Below are 18,176 nucleotides of genomic sequence, written 5' to 3' on the forward strand. Positions count from 1 at the left end.
AATTTGAACCAACTACATTTAGATGTATGGCATATTTTAAATGACTACTTAAGACAGTGGGGATGTGCCAAAAAGAGGATGTTTTAAAAGACAAGAACATCCATGTTTTCCCATTAGATGACCCTCCACAGGTGATTTTACAGAATGCGATGTCCAGCTCACATATGTTAGCACTTTTTAGCATCTGATATGTAGCACAAACTCAGTTTTGAAATAACTGTAATTCAAACATCTATGGACTGATATATTCTGCATACCCACATCATGCACGCTAACTAATCCCATCAATTGTATAAGTATTTGCTGAAACTGTTCCTGTGGTATTGAGCCCATTTTACTTCAACCATAAAATCAACAGTAACCTGCTGCAATCACATGGCTGGAAAAATGCCCAGTCCACACTTAACTTCTAAGAGAGGTCAGAACATCAGAAGAGGAGCAACAGAATTTGCTTTTAAAATTATCACTGATAACATGTGCAACTAATTCTCCTTCCCTGGGAACAGAACCAGCAATACAGATTAATCTGTAAATCAAGCTAATTGTGAGCAAAACCAGCTACAGCTATACCAACTCCAAAGAAACTGGGCTTTTCCCAGATGATTCTTAATGATAATAATGATTCTCTTCAGGGAATATGTGCTTGCAGATCTCATGCCTATGAAAACTCAATTGATGAGGAGACCAAATTATGATATTCTCACCAAATTTGGGGCTTATGGTCAATACCAATAAAATACAGATTTTTTGCTTTGAAAAGTCAGCCTACAATAGAAAAACTTTACATAATGTGCAGTTTCATAAGAATTTTACCTTAAGAACTATTTAATTTAAAAAATCAGCAAGAGTTTATGAATCTCTTGAATGTCTCTTCTTGAAGAAAATGCAACTATTAGAAGAGTAACTTCAGAAACGCACAGATTGCAATCCTGTCTTTAGAATACCTAGCCTGTCAATGACCTAAAACTTGTCTTTTCAAGCTTTTTATAGAGATGCTGAAAGCAGTTTTCTTTTTAACCTGAATGATGACAAGTTTAGATAGTTTCAGATATTTACATTTCATTTTACACTATCTCCCAAAGTAACGAGTCTTACAGTTTGGAATTCAAGAATGAATTCCAGCTCCAGTGCTGCCCTGATTTCACTGCAAACACTTGACTGCACAAACACTATAATATGCAAAACTCAGGACATCTCTTTGTAATCAAACAGAAAGGGACTAATAGCTGCCTGGAAAAAATCCAATGTGCTTCTACTCTAATTGGCCAAGAACAAGATTGAGTAACTCCCAAAATATAATTTCAACTATATTACTTAATTCTTGGCTTTATAAAATTTATTTTGAACCATATTCACCAAATGGCACAAGGGTGAGAGTCCACACACCCCGGTCCCATAAGAGCTTCCTAATCAAAGCGGTTGAAGTTCATATTAATATCTTGATCTCTCTGGACCAGTGAATATTAATGATCTTGATCTCTCTGGATCCTCTTTTCCAATATGATGAGATTTAACAGGATCATGGGAAGATGCTCAAAGTAAGCTCAGCTACTGAAGTTGCTGGTTTCGCTTGGGGCTTTTTGAGAAAACACACATGAAGTCACTTGACAAGGAGAAGGAAACACAATGACAATTCAATATAAGCCACTAAATGAACAGATTTTCCCACTGATTTAGCATCTGAAGCTCTGGTACAAGCCCAAGAGAAGACATCATCCCTTTTCTCCTTCCTACTTTGAAAGAAAGGATCAGAGTGGGCTTCTGTGTTTTGTGGACTTCGGTATGTAATTTCTAAAACTACTGAAACTAGATCCTGGGAGGAACTAGATGAAGAAATATAGAAGGTGGAGATACCAGCTGTACATGGGTGGAATCCTTCTGCTCCTATTAGTTTTGCCGATGGAATTTAAATTGCCCCAGGGTCACTGGCTTTTAAAGGTTATACAATGATTTAGAGAAGCACACTCTGCCAAAATAATAATTTAAGACTATCACAATACTCTAAATTTGGCCAGCTTTCCATTGAAGACATCCCACTTGCTTTTTCTTGCCTCTGTAAAGGTCTACTGATCAAAACCAGAGATGCTATCATGTAACACTCAGAGTCTTCTTATACATAATTTTTCTTATCTGTACCTATACCTCATTACATGTTTGCTAATAACCTACAGAGAAAACCATATAGTAAGTACTTTTCATCTAAAAAGAATATCAAGTGTATACTTGATTCCTTAACTAAGTAATGTGCTGGACTTCTGAGCAGCAGATCTTCTGTCATAATCCTTGCTTAGTAATCAAAGCTTCTCTGCACCAGAGCATAGAGTCATTCAACATTTCAAGCAGAGCTCCTGCATCAGAACAAGTACTGTTAAACCAGCAAAAGTGCTATTTTATTATTAAGTGAACGGGTCCCCTCCACTCCAACAAAACTACTTGTGAGGACATTTCTGTTCTCTAGCATGGTACTGTCTTCTTTGATGAACAGCTCCCTCAGCTAATGAATCTCTATTCATTAACCCCCTCTTCCCTCTCCCCCCGATGTCCCCAGGAGGGATTTCTCCATATCCATCAAAAAAATATTTTTAAGTAAGGTCATATAACCCCTCTCTATGAAGCACCTTTGTCAGTGCCTGCCAGCCGCAGAACACAAGACTACATAGTCTCTGTCCAGCTGACTAGTACACAAACATACACAGCCAAGAAGCTCCTCCAAAATCTGCCCTCAGATCTTTATCTTCCTCCTAGACAATTTAACAATCTCCAGCATAGACACACAGAAAAAACAAACCATCATGGTCTGCACCATCTGCAAACAGCAACTGACCAAGTAACCAAGGAGCCTCCAGTAAGAGAAGGAAGACAGCCTGCTTGCTAACCAAGCTGTGGTGTTGGACAGCTCTCAGAGCTGGCACAATTCCTTCACCAGGATGGCATTTCAGTCAGGACAGATGATGAAATCACTACTCAAAACCCAACTGTCAGACTAAAGAAAAGAATGGCAAACTAAGTAAACGCATTAGAGATGGGGAAGCCAGGACATATAACTCAGCAATAGAGCTTAGCAGTTAAGAAGGATTAACGCTTAGACCTTCATCCTATAAACATTTCTCAGAGTCAAGAGTACTTTCAGCACAGTCACTACTAAGTCAGAGCTTAAATGCTGTGGGTGAAATTCTGTTCTATGGAATTTTCTTGGGAGAGTCACAATTTCTCCTTAGACTTAGTTACAGTTTTTTTCTCAAGTCTTCAGGTAAAGACAAACTGTGTTTTTCAACTTTAAGGGCCAGTGTTGGTTTGCTTTTCACACCTATGCTCACCACCAAGAAAAAAGATCCCCACCATCTGCCCTACATTGAACAAGATCATTTGGAAATTGACCATGACAGTGGATTTCAAAGCTCTTACAGAAATACCTGACAGTTACCATGCACAGAAAGTTCAAAAATCCTTGAAAGCTACTGCTTTCAATTGTGGTATCACAAAAGATACTAAACACATAAACAGGTCCCCTGTATTTAACTTTACTAGCATGAAACCAACATGCCTGCCGCACCTGAACTATTACTTATCATCACAACATAAGAACCACAGCTATCAAAAAAAAAAAAAAAAGCGTTAGTCGAAAAGAGACAGTGAAGCAAAAAGAGCACTGTAAGATAACGTCAAAATCGTCAAATGTTTTTCACTCATTAGTTTAAGTGAGGCTTAAAGGGGAGTTACAAAGTTTTAAAAGTTACCTATTTAAAAGAAATTTAGTAATTCCTGAAACACTTCCTTAAGTGTCAAGATTTTAGAACCATATGCCATTTAAAAGAATCTATGTCTTCTACTTTGTGAGTTAAAAACCCTCACCTATGTGTTGGGAGCCTAACCACAGAGTGACAGACACGACCAACAGACTGCAATCAAAATGACACTGAAAAGACTACTGAAAGTTTATTTTTAATCATTCACTTCAGCAATTAAACTGCTTAGGAACAGCTGTATGATTTTTCAGGACTCTGGAAAGGGAAAATGTCTAGGTCCAGTTCTAGAAATACACTCTTCCTTTGATTGCACCAACAGGACATCTGCAGTGCTCGCTCCTTCCACTGCCCATGAACAAACCACAGGTGAGCACCAGTGCCTGCAGAGCCAACACAGGAGGAAGTGCCGCTGGATCTACCTTGGTTGTTTAAAGAAAATAATCGGATGCAGTGACTGAGAGAGCTGAACAGCCCAAACCTAGTTAACAGGTACCGCAGACATGTCACTGCAGCCACAGGAGGCTTTTGTGAGCTCTGATGATTTCCAGGCACGCTATTTTAAGCAAATGAGTGAAAACATTTATTAAGCCAAGCCGCTCCGAAGCTTCGGTGGAGCCCCGAATAAGGCGGCAGCGGTAGCGCGCCGTGCCAGCCGCGACCGCCCGGGGGGTCCGTCACCGGGGATGCCGCACAGGGAGGCGGCTCCGGAGCTGTACCGGGCTCGGAGGGCCCGCGGCCGCCAAGGGCAGCGCGGCAGCTGCGCACCCCGGGAAAGGCGCGGCCTTTCCCGGCCCGGCCGGCAGAGCGGGGCCACTGGAGCCGAGGGAAGGGATAGGTCCTTACCCATCACCCGCCGGTGCCAGCGCCACCAGCCCGCAGGTCCCCTGCGCACCACCGCCGCGGCCATGCTGCGCCCCCGTGCCGAGTGACCTCCGGCCCGCCGCCGCCCGCCGCCACCGCCCGCGCGCCGCGAGCGGCAGCCGCCGCGGCCAACCACGGACGGCGCTCGGCGGAGCACAGCCAATGGGAGCGCGCAGCGTCCTCCCTGCGGGCGGCCGGCCCCGCCCACCGCCCCGTGACGGATGGGGCCGGAGCGTGGGGCGGGGCGGGGGCCGGGCCGGCGCTGGAGCTCCTCATTGGGGCGGTGGGACATTGTGTCCCGCTGCCCGCGGCTCCCGGGAAGGCGGTTCTTTCCAGCTCTGCTTGCCTGTGCCTGCCCGCTGCCGCTTCGTCTTCTTGTTTTGCTGCCGGGGGAGGAGGCTTGGCTGAAGCAGCAGAGGAGCGGAGCGCCGGCGTTTTGGCGGAGACAGCGTGTGTTGCGAGACGGGGCCCTCGGGGCGATGGAAAAGCCGCCTTGCGCTGTTTTGCCGAGTCAGGTGGCAAATAAGAGTTGGCGCTTAATTGAGGGTTGTATTTAGATGATCTTCAAGGTCCCCTTCCAACCCAAACCATTCTTTGATTCGTCGTGACTGGCTTCGTCGTTGTCTGGGCTTTACCCGCTGGGCGCCAAGCGCCCCCCAAAGCCGCTCCATGGCTGCCCCTCCTCAGCTGGACAGTGGGGAGAAAATACAACGAGAGGCTCCTAGGTCGAGATAAGGATAAGGAGAGAGCACTCACCAGTTACTGTCTTGGGCAAAACAGGCTCTGCTTGGGGAAATTAATTTAATTTGTTATTAATGGCATTAAAGTAAGATAATGAGAAATAAAAACTTCGTCCCCACCCCTTCCTTCCTCCCGCGCCCAACTTCACTCCTGGTTTTTCTACCTCCTCCTCCCTCAGCGACACAGTGGTTAGGGGAAGAGAGTGTGTAATCGCTTCATCCCACGTTATCTCTCCCGCTTCTGCCTCCTCCGGGGCAGAACTCCTCACACTCTTCCCCTGCTGCAGCGTGGGCTTCCTCCCATGGGAGACATTCTGGTCTCCCATGGGAGACTCCCTGGTCTTCTCCAGTATGAGTCCTTCCCCTGGGCTGCAGATCTTCACGAACTGCTCCAGTGTAGGATCCCATCCATGGGGTGCAGCCCCTCGGGAACAGACTGTTCCAGCATGGGTCTCCCTGAGGGGTCACAGATCCTGCCAGCAAACTCACTCCAGCGCAGGCTTCCTGGTGGATGTGCCCAGAGGTCTTTGGGAAGTGACCTCTGGGCACATCCGCCCACTCCAGCGTGGGGTTCTCCATGAGCTGCAGGTGGATCTCTTCTCCACTGTGGACCTCCACGGGCTGCAGGGGGACAGCTTGTCCCACCAGGGTCACCATGGGCTGCAGGGGCATCTATTCACAGAAACCAGCCCTGTAGCACCCACCCACTGCCAAAATTTTGCCACGCAAACCCAGTACAATCGTGCCCAGAGCACATTTCCCAAAGGCCTAACACAGGGTTTATCAATATCAATAAAATTTGCAAGAGCCCAGCATATGGAGACCCCACTGGCAGCTCTGGGAGAGCTTCAGGAGGATGTGTGAGGAAGCACATCACACTCTCAGGAAGGGCAGGCTGGAGGCAGGTGAGTGCTGCCTGCTCAGAGGAAAGCTTCATCTCCAGTCCTGCAACTGCCACGTTCATCTCTATGGAACAAAATAGTTAATTTCTTTTCCTGGCAGAAAAACTTGCCTTGCTTTGTTGTGCCAGGATTCTGGGTGCTCCCTCAGTCATTAGATTACTGTCATTAGGTCAGAGCTTTTTTTGTAGCTGTTATGTAGTATCATTTACAGACTTCTGGGAGTGTAGTCATGAGGCACAGATTTCGGGTTTCACCACAACACGTCTTCACTCAATTATATGCTAGCACAGAAAGAATAGGCTAAATATATATGAGCTCATCTCTCCTATCAGTGCCATAATATATATTTTTTTATATTTACTTATATAAAGCAATACAGTTAAATATAGTTAAATCAACCGAGCTCAACATAAAGGAATTTTGTGGGCAGTGAAGGCAACTGTGGTCATGTAGTAGCTTTACTGTGACATGTGAGAGTGCTACCACACATTAGCTGATCTCATACCTTCACCCAGTTGCTTCTTTCTCTCATTGCCTCTCATTGCCTCTCAGCTGAGCATTGAGACAGAATATGATGTGAAAAAAAAAAGAAAAATCCCTGTAATTAAATCAATGGAAAGAGACACAAACACAGAAACTTTTCCTCTTGATAACACCTGGCAAAACACTGGAAGCTCCATGGACTCAATTATACCAACATTTTTGTAAGCTCTCTCATCTCTTTCACTGGGCCATTTGAAGGCTGCCAAGTGAATAAAGCTACTGAGCTATGGGGAAGAGGTTGACTACATCTTGTATTTGATTTTTTTTTTTTTGTGATGAGAAGTGAAATTTGAGCAGCTATACTGGCAGAAATTTGTACTGAGGTATGGTCCAAATAAGGTCTTCGGAAGCCTTTGAAACCTGATTTTTACATACAATCACACAGTACTTAGAAAACATGGGGGTTTTTTGCATTCCAGCCTGCTTCTTCACCACCTTGCATTTTCAGAGTCATTGACCCTTTACCAATTTGGTCTAGACTCCTATCAAGTCTGAACTGAGTTAGAAAAGTGACTTCAGTTTTGGTTTTTTCAGGGGGGCGGTGGGGGGAGAGAGGGGAGCTAAATGTAGAGGAATGCGTGAAGAGTCTAATGCTGTACTCACTGCAGTGCTTGAATTCTGATTTTTAACTCTCAATACAAGATGCAGTTTTACCTCTATAGTTGCATCTTTCTCTACACCCCTCTCATGTCTAAGGTGGTTTTGACCGTGTAGGTATAAATAATGCATTCTTTGTTTCAAAGGCAAATGAGGAGAATAAACTTAGTACCAACATAATAAAAATACACTATAATTACTCCCCCAAAAAGTAGAAGAAAGTGGTAAAAGGATAGTCCTATTCATAAAAATGTAGTAGACTTAGCCTTGTATTGCTTTGCCAACACACTTGTTTATAAAGGCTTGTTACAGACATGATCACTATAATACTATAGCTTTTACATTGCTTTTGTACAGAATGTACTTTTGAAGACAGATAAAATTCTCTGAGATTAGACTAAATGGAATCTCTGCTTACATTATCAACACTGATGAACTGATATTAGTAGTTTAGTACCACTAAGGTAGCCAGTATGAGAAGGAAGCACTTGCATGACTAGATGGTGCAGGACTACTATACTGCAGAGCATTTTCAGAAGGGAGAAAATGAAATTAATAGAGGTTTTGTGGGTTTTATTTTCTCAAAAATGCCCTCTAGAGATGTTTGAACTTTTAGTAGGCATATAGCACAGTAAGTTCCTTCTGTTAAAAGTAACTTTGCCTTTGTAGAAGTTTATCTCACTAAGTCTTGCTAGTTAATTTTGGTTTGTGTGTTTATTTCTTTGCCTACCTAATTACATTTTTTTCCCCCACAAAATGAAGGAAAAAAGCTTTGTTAACTTAAGAACATAATTTGGTTTAAGTAAATGGTCATGAAAGCTTTTACTTACATTAAAAGCCAGGACATAAATGCTGATTACTTTTCAAACAAAACAGCATGGTCTCCTTACTTACACCTCATAGTGGGTTTCATAAAGATTTGTATGTGATGACTTCTGAAATAAACTAGTTAAAATGCAAATAAACTGTTATTTGTGTAGCTTGATTCTACAAATTGTTCTTTTTTCCTTGTGTTAAGAATGGAGATATATACCTCATTTGAGTGCATACAACCTCTGCTTTTTAAACGAAAATGTTTTCAAGTAATGTAAGTCAAGTATAAAATTGTCTAACAAAAAGAAATTCACTGGATATTTTTATCATCCACAAAAGCTTTCCAGAAATCAGTGATTACACTGCAAACATGCCACAAAGGCAAACTCTTAACAAGTGTGCCTTTGCCAGTGGTAGAAAGATTGCCAATGTTTAACTGGCTTTAAAGTTTTATTTAATCAATGGTGTATTGTATCTTAAAAGCAGTAATGCCAACCTTATGGCTGAAGCATGAAATGGGATCTCAAAATATCATACTGATTATGGTTGGAACTATTTTCTGAAGGAGAACTTCCTAGCCTACTTGTTGCTCTAGCACAGGTAGAGTTTCGTTTGTACAACACATAAAAAAGAACAGGACAAAAATTGTATATGACAAAGACAAATAGTAAATATGTAACTGTATGTGTCTATTTTCATTGGCATATCTTATGGTGCTTTAAAACAGTACAGATATTATTTTAAGAACTGATTTTTTAGCTGCCAAGCCCCTATGAGTCATTGTAGTTACTCAAACCTAGTATGCCGGGAGATCCTCCCACTCAATCCAGTCAGGCTTTTGACAGCTTCCTATACTGGACCTGTGAAATGAGCAGGATTTTAAAAAACTCCTCACTGTTTATTTCCACCCTTGCACCACAGTTTATGGCCCTCTCAGGCATGCAGATAGAAATGTTGTAAACCTACAGCCTTTCAGTCATGTGTTTTACTGTCTGCTCAACGAATGCTTGCCGTGGCACACTCAGTCCTCACTCTGGATGGACTGAATGGGCCAGGCTTTAATCAGCTCCTAACCTACTGGATGTTGGTAATGTAAAACCAAATTATTACTCATGGGAAGACTAATGAGGTTTGCAGTTTTAGACCATAAAAATGTGTATATTTACTTATATAGTACCCAAATAATGCTTAGTGACATAGTAAATCTATATCGTTGTGTTTAAGTGACTGAGATTCATTTTCTTACCCTGTAAGAAGTATGTGTATACCTTAGGTGTACATCGTGATTTGTGATATTGGAACATGGATATTAAAACATGAGAACTTGCCAGAGTATTTGTAATACAGAAAGCAGCTGCCATTCTACATTAATAGGTAGGTAGTTTTTTAAGTGTTGGTACATGGTGCCCAATAAGTTACAGGACATGTAAAGAAATGTAATGAAACATGCAAATAAAGAGAAAAAATGTAAAGAAGGCTTCTCCTTTCATTCTCAGTGTGAAAATATGGCCATCTTATTTTTCTTTAAAAGTCTCAATATAAAAGGACAAAACAAAGAAATAAATCCACAACTCTAAGAACACAGAGCATTTATAGTATTTTTTGTCGATTCTCATATTCTTACATTTAACATTCTTTTTTTCCCTCAATAATAAGGTATAATGATGAGGAACCTCTGAAAGCAAAGGGAAATTATACACTGTGCCAAAATATGCTGAGAATATCTAGATTCACTTCAGAGTCTGCCCCTGACTTTAACTTCATTGGCATGAAATAATCACATTTGCTCAGAGGTTTGGGGTTGGGGTTTTGTTTGGTTTTGTTTGTTTGGGGTTTTTGTTTTTGTTTTGATTTGTTTTGTTTTGGCTTGGTTTTGTTTTGTTGTGGGGTTTTTTGGGGGGTTTGGTTTGGTTTGGTTTGGCTTTTTTTGTTTTCCATTATTTTTGGGAGATAGCCTTTTCAGGACATCAAATTTTATAGTCTGGACTGATAACTAAATTTCCAATAAATTTCTCAAGAGTTACAAGCATAGGATGCTTGTAAAGTGGGACCCTCAGTGCAGAGTGATATTTAAGTTCAGTGTTAACACTACTTAGTGTAGCCAAAAGAAACTACAGTGGATGCAACAGTACATTTGAAACTCGAATCAAAATTATTTGGTAGCCAAACCTACAGTGTTCCATTCCTCCTTCTAACCTTTCACTCTTGTATGTGTTGCATTTGTTTGTCTGCATCAGAGAGCTGTTATAATATTTGAAAATGCAATCAAAGCAAAGTCTAGCTGCTCAGGAAGGCCTGAGCTTCAAATAGTTGGAGCTGGGAAAGCATTCCAGAGAAATATCCCGAAGTATTTCCTCTCTGACTGGTCATTTCTGGAGACAGACGACTAGGCTAGAGGGACCTTGGGTCCAGCATAATATAACATTCTTCACATTTGTAAATATTTGAGTTGGGATTCTCAGGGCAGCATTCATTTCTTAGCTGTGCACATTTTGCTAGATAACAAACTGGAATGCATAAGCAGCAATGCAAGTGGTTATTTTTGCCTACAGGAAAAAAGCTCTTGTGTAACTGGACCTGCTTTATTTCTTGCTGAATCATATGATATCTCCTGGAGTAGTATGCATTTTAGTAATCAACCTTGAGCTAAATATGTGCGAAGTTTGGAATGTTGCATATACCTAAGGGAACACAAATTCCAGGCTTCTGTGGGAATGCAGTGCCCTGGGGGAACATAGAAGCTTTGTTTTGGTATGAAGATGTAGTGTCTGTTCTGTCAGAAGCATTTGTACTGTAGTTTGGAAAGCAGCTGCATTTCACTGGGACATCAGGCAAATGTTGGAATGGGCAGGCTAACACAGGGTAGCGATATATACTTATTTGTACTAATTGATACCAAGGTCAGTTAAACACAACCATTTTTGTTCTCTTCTTAGCTCTGATAAATCCCATTAGGATGTTTAGGCTAGACTGTATTGAGTTTCCTGGAGAGCTGGCTGAAAAGATTCAAGTACCTATTTCCTAGAAGAATTCAGTTTTCCTGTTCAAATTCTCACAAAAGGAGGATGTAAGAGAGACACTTTATCTAGCTGAATTTCATGGAATATAATGTGGATTTTCCAAAGTTCCTGAAAAGATTTCACTCAAAGAACTAGTCTTCTTAAGCATTTTGCTAAATGGAATGTGTTGCAGTTCTGATTATGAGCAACTTCAAACGCTACTGTCTTTTACAAATAAGTAGGATGTTTTACGTGGGTGACTGCATATATGTTGTACCATGAATAGACACAAGAAACTGACAGAAGAACTGGAGAACTGACACAAAAAAATTAAAGTGTAAATTACCAGTAAAGCATCCCATAGCAATTTCAGATTGGTTTAATTTTTGTGTTTTGACTGAAAGATGTTTTTAGCATTTCTAATGGATTTAGAATCTAGCAGTGTTTATTAAATACCTTATTTTACAAGCTTCTTTCACATGCAGAAATGCAAAGAGGATGATGACTTTGGTTCAGATTTAGATTGGCAGATTCTGTAAAACCAGCTGAAGAAGGAAACAAAATCCAAAAGAAGTATTGCTATGTATGATAAATATTTGGTATCAGTCATGGTGATTTTATTTTTACTTCTACCTGTTAGAACATACTGATCTGTGTGGGAATTGCATAACTATCACTCAATGCCCTTCTGCCAGTTATTGGGTACTGATGTAGCAAAAGAAAGTGAACATAGTAGGGCAACTGGGAAAAGCAATGTGGAAAAGCTACACGGTACATTGCTCTCAAACCTAAGGAGTCTGAGTAAGGATTAGGTAATTGTTTCCCTGGAAAAGATGCATGCAAATAAAACACAGGAAAAATAGGTTTTTTCCAACCAACATATGTGTATCACACTAAAAGCATCAACCTCACATTAGTCTGATAAAATCCTGAACTAACCTCCTTATGATACAGAAAGAGGAAACTTGGCACTAACTCAGTCCTTGGGTTTTCCTACACCAAAGGGTAGGAAACCACATTGCTTTAGAAAGATTGTCTTTATATGGTATGCTCCTGAGCAATGTCTTGACTCCACCCAGTGGGAGGTAATCCTGTTCCTATCAACTCTATTCTTAAGAGTTTGTTCCTGATTTTAGAGGAAGCAACATAAGGTCCCTGAAGGAGCAAGGTGCATTCCACACCACTGGCTTGCTAGAAGAAGTTATACCTAGAGCATAATCCACTGTAGATCAAGAGAGCAATAATTAACTTTCGATAAAGTGACATTGTTACTAAAGTAATATTAATCAACATAAAAGAACCTACTTCTTTTCTACACTTCGGCCCTACTAAAAATTTAAAATTAATTCACTCTGTTAACATTTAAGAGTTTAAATACAAATCACACCTTTGTTTTAAGTCTAACCCTATAATTTTGTCACAGACAATGCATATGTATGGAACAGTTTGTTTATTATTAATTTTGGTTTACATTTCTGTTACATGTTAATGCATTTCCCTACTGAAATTTAAAAATAATGTGATTTTTGTTGTCTTAAGAGCTACCAACACTAATAAGAAATTAATTTACTCTGGACACCTTGATTATAACTAAGTATAATTGAAATGCAAATTTGGTCTGTTGTGCCTGCATTTTGATAGCTGATAAATTCTAGGAAAAGATGCACAAGAAAAAACATCATGGCAAGCTTTCAAGATCCAGAGTTGTTGATATAGGAAACACAGTTTTCTGAGTCAGATTTTTTTCATTATTATAATTTCTGTAAAATTGACATAGCATGCCTCCTCATGTACACAAACCAATGCTTTGATCTACAAATAAGATGGAATAAGAAATATTTCCATTACTGATTCGTTTGAAAGAAAAGTAATTTTGAGTCTTTTTTTCCCCTAGTAACACATTAACTTCACTAAACATGAAATCAAACTTCAGTTTGTTACTATTAAAAAATGAAAATAAATGTACCATTATCACTAGACTAATATAATCTTACTATCATCTTATTAGATAAACAGTGACAATGTTGTATTTCTAATAGTCTCTAGAGATACAATAAATCTAGTAGGGGAATGTCAGCTTGGTCCAAGACAGATTAAATGTAGAGAACTGGAGTATAGTTCCCAGTAAACAAACACTTTGAGGTCAGGAGGTCGTACTTGCTCAGCTGTTCTTCATAAGCCCTATTGGAAATAACTTTCATACCATCACTGAATATATTCCATGCTACCTAATAATACTGAAGGCCGAGTACAGTTGTGATATAAATGATTTCTAAGTGAAATATTGAGTGCGAAATGATCAAAAAGCAATATGTAAATGGAAAATCAGGGTGATGTTAGACATGCAATGGGTGCAATTCGTAAGATTTTTTTGCTCCTTTGTGGGAGAAAATCCATCCCATTTGAAAGCTTGTGCAAACTCCCACTGACAAACGAGATGATTTGGCCCCAGCAGACCTGTGATTAATGTGACAAAAACTAAGACTAACTGCAGTTTAATTTAGAAAACAACCAGGAAGAATATTCAATTAAGTCTCCCTTGCAGTTGACTAATAGCAGCAGAATGGGGAACACAAGTCAACAAAGGTCTGGGAAGGAGAGAGAGAAGTACAGAATGAATTTGCTTTTTGGCATCTCTTCTATCAGGCAGAAAAATGCCTGGATTCCGGGAATGCTAAAATAAAGATATCAATGTGTGGATTACGATGGGTGAAGGTCTCAAATCCAGTAAGATAACTTAGTGTTTTTCAGACTCATACATCTGTCGCCCAATTTTATGGAAAAGCTGCACTACTTACAGGCTGTATAAGTAACAGATACTGTTGACAAGTTCAGTCAGGCCTCAGTGGTAGCATCTAAGCAGGCAGTTTCATAAAGCCTTAAAAAGTCTTCTTCAGCACAGACACAGTATATTCAAAATATGCAGATATGCAGACCAAACGTGGCCCATTGACATATCCTAGCAAAGATAATGGAAATAAACACTGTACAAACAGATTTTTACCATGGTGTTTGTGTACAAACACTTACTACAGGGCCAACAGATCTTTTGCCATGTAATGAGCTAAAGCCATATGTCATGGCTGTAACCTTACTGTGGTTTCAAAAGAATTGTTACCCATATTACTAATGTAAATTTTATTTTGATTGAAAGTTTCCAGTTCCAAGACACAACAACATGCAACCACACTTTGGACAACAAAGTATGCTAACTTGGCTACATTATAATGTAAAATATTTATTAGCAAAAGGGAGAGTCATTTAATAATTTTTTTTTGTAGAAAGTTCAAGAGTCTTCTGCCTTTCAAAATATTTTTATACAAGGAAATCAATTTGTGAAATAAGAAAAGGTATGAGAGTTGTGTGATTAGACTATATTTGCATTTCTGAATGGTGCTGATCAAATAACACCAGAAAGGTGACGTTACTTTCTGTATGTAAATTTGCATAGCAAATCCAACATATTCTTCTCTGTACAATGTTAATAAATACTATAGAATAAGAAATCATTCGGGGTGAATTAAAGACAAATTTTCATTTTAGCACTGTGTTTCTTACTAATTGATTTGTATGTAGTATATGTAGCAATATGGTCATTTTGTTCACAGAATTTAAGAACTCATAATGTAAGAGTTTCAGAACTCAAGCAGCAGAAAGTGAGACTTGAGATCTGTTGACAGTGAAGTTTTCTATACAAATAGCTACACAAGAGCTTTAGACCCATCTCCAAGCTGAATGATGGGCTGTAGGGAAAACAGCATGAGTCGATGTCTGTGCTGAGACCCAGGCCAGGCTCAGCCTCTCACAAGTGCAATGCATGACCCAACAGCCTTTTTCCTTGGTGCCAAGTCAAGGCTGACAAAGAATTCCTGCATTGCTTAGGTGGTACTAGTCTTGGCAGGGAGCTGTGAAGCTGCACCAAGACCCCCAGTTCAAGCTCAGCTGCTCAGGGAAACAAGGAGCAAGAAAAACCAGTATAATGCTGGAGACACAACTGCCTGAGCCAGGCTAGAGGAGCTGGAGACAGCATTAGTATGAGGACACAGACATCTTTAGATCCTTTCAGAAAAACATAAACCATTATGAGAAAATAGGAAAGCTGCCAAGCTTCATGCAGATACAGTATACAGACACTCTGTGCTCTGTCAGTGGTGGCAGCCAGTGCTGGAGGGGGACCCAGAGGGGGATACAAGAAGCATGCTGTAGGCTGCTGTGGAAAGTGACTTTCTACTTTCAGTCCCTCAGGTTTAAGTGCTGCACTCCGAGGTACAAGAACTTTTAAATTCTCATTGCTTGTTTGTTTCCTGCCACATGCAGTTTTCTTGCCTCTGAAAACAAAATGTTGGTCATTTGGGAGCTTCCTATTACTTTCAGATAGAAAAGATAAAAGGCTGAGAGAAACAGTAAATCTACTAAAGCATACCAAACAAAGGTATTTACCTGTTCTGTATCTGCTAAGATTTCAGTGACACCTACTCAGTGGTCATTTACATGCCGTGCTGTGTATGCCAGTAAGAGGTATGCTGGAGGGAAAAAAACCCCTTGCAAACATCATAAATAAGAAATGAAACACTCCCCCAGACCTGGGTCTCCAGTGCACATATATTAATTACACACCAGAGGGTAAAGCCTCAGTATGTGCAACCATTTAATTCATTATTTGCATTTATTAAAAACATTCCTTTTCACTTTAACAATAAAGTAACCCAACAGTGAAGTAACAGCAATTCAAATGCAGTCATTTACAGACGTGTGGTTTCTTGTGCCCATTGTACAGCACAGTGCTGCCAAGTCTCACACCTTAGAAGTAAGCTCCTGCTCTCTCCTCTGTCACACACATACATACACACACATACAAAATTTACATGTCTGCTTTCACCTATACTCTTTTGGGAAAACCCACAAATTTCATCAATCTCACTCTACAGATTTAAAAATCCTGGCAGCTTTTGAATAGCTTTTCTTCATCAGCTGCAATTAAGTGTTGGAAAAGAAATCCAAAATACACAGAGAGAAACTTTCTCCTTAATAGGAAATGTTAGCAATAGTATGGGATTTCTAATATGTTCCAAAGTTTAGCCACACCATCTTACTGGAAGGCCAAGACTGCATGCCCTGTGATTAGGCTCCCTTAAATGCTGGGCAATTCAGTGTTGTCAGCCATAATATGAAACATTATTTATAACTATTTAACTGTTTTAAGAGTATAGCTAATGGCTTTCTGTAACATGATCTTAAAGGAGTTGATTAAGTGTGCTTTACAACATGACCAGAAAGAGCTTCCGATTAGTGACATCAATATATATATATATTTTACATCTCACATGGCCCATACTTTTAAAACTTGGAAGTGTTGAAATAGGAGTCAAACGAAAATGAAATAAAATCATTAGAACTGAAGCATTTCTTTACCGCACTTCATCAATATCATCATGTCATGCCAATAGATTGAATATCCACAACATCAAGTACCTGTCTCTGGTAGCAAGACCTATATATATATAATTTTTCTGTCAATCCCACAGAACAAAGATGGGCCTCAGAGGGGAGGAATTCAGGGATGGTTCAAAAACTCATCACGGGATTGGTTCAGACTACAGTACTACAGAAAGTAAACAAATGAAGGAAAAAAAAAATTAGGCTCTGGATCTGAATAAAAGTTCACATTTATCTAAGGTTAAACAGATGTATCAGGGATCCATTTTTAATTTCAAGGCTCTAAATTAGGCTCACAAGTTGAACAAGATAGTGTAGTTATAAAAACAGTGTTTTGCAAACACCCAAAACTCTGTTCCCTGGGAGTCTGTAATTGCTCCTTGTTTTTTTTGGCAATTCTGGTTAACTGCATGTTTTTACTCCTCATTCATCTCATGCCTGAGGAGGGATTAGTCTCATTCTGGTAAAGTCTCAGTATAATTACAAGGCAGGGAAATTTTTGCATCCCAAACCAAATTTCAAACTTCTTTGGAATCTAGTAATGTTCAAATCCAGTTACTGAATTCACACACACTTTTTACTTTATTTCATATTTCTGTCGCAACCACAATTGTAATTTGTCATTGTATATTTGCCCTCATATTTATGCACTTCAGAAATAAAGACCCGTAAAAAAGGGTTCTGCCAGTTTTTTATTTCCAAGTCAATACCCTGGTGAAACGTATTTGACATATATTCCTTGGAGATTGTGCATAGAGACACAAAAAGAGAGAGAACAGGGATTTTTTTCAGCCTGTAGAAGAGAAGGCCACAGGGCCCATTGCTGTGTACAACCAGCTAAGCAGAGGATGTAGAAAAGATGGAACAGAATTCTCTTCAGAGGTGCACAGTGAAAGAACAAGACAAGAGACAAAACTGGAACATGGGAAATTGACACAAAGAAACTTTTTTACAACAAGTGTTTCAAATCACTGGAAGAGGTTCTTTAGGTGACAGTGGAATGTCTCCATCCGTGGAGACATTTGAAGTATGACTGGGCACGGCCCTGGGCAACATGCTCCTTTGAGCTGCTCTGGACATCCCTTCCAACAAACATGGTTTTGATTATACATAAATAAATAAATAAATAAATAAAGTATCATTAAAGAATACTTGACATTCCTAGTTTCTTTTTCTTTTAAATATGCATAAATACTGTCTAAATATTGATACTACGTGTTTAAAGTACGTTCTGGTACACATGAAAACCACACCACTTGTGAACAAATCCAGTTTCCTGTTACTGAAATCAGTGGAGTCAGAAAGCTGAAAATCAAGCCAGAAGGAGATGGGATTTTTGTCACCATACCTGTAATAAACTTTTCTAATTAGTGTGTTAGTGTTTAGAAAATCTCAAAAGAGTAAGGTTTTGTTAGAAATGCTGATATCAAACTTTTTTTTTGTTTAAAATATTTTGCAGAGAATGTAAGCAAGGATAGAAAAGTAGTGTCCGAGGAGGTTTTTGTTTTGTTTGTTTTTTGTTTGGGTGTTTGTTTGTTT

General features: G+C 39.8%; 1 protein-coding gene across 1 annotated transcript in view; it reads right to left on the reverse strand.

Annotated features, from left to right (window-relative positions):
* Positions 1-4,747, reverse strand: part of HIBADH (3-hydroxyisobutyrate dehydrogenase) — an 87,287-nt gene extending 82,540 nt beyond the window's left edge. The window contains exon 1 of the mRNA XM_038127074.1: positions 4,590-4,747. Coding sequence (XP_037983002.1) covers positions 4,590-4,653 — 64 coding nt within the window. The 5' untranslated portion in view covers positions 4,654-4,747. The remainder of the gene's footprint in view (positions 1-4,589) is intronic.
* Between the last annotated feature and the right edge of the window lie 13,429 nt (positions 4,748-18,176).

The sequence above is a fragment of the Motacilla alba genome, chromosome 2, assembly GCF_015832195.1.
Source record: "Motacilla alba alba isolate MOTALB_02 chromosome 2, Motacilla_alba_V1.0_pri, whole genome shotgun sequence".
Lineage (NCBI taxonomy): Eukaryota > Metazoa > Chordata > Aves > Passeriformes > Motacillidae > Motacilla > Motacilla alba.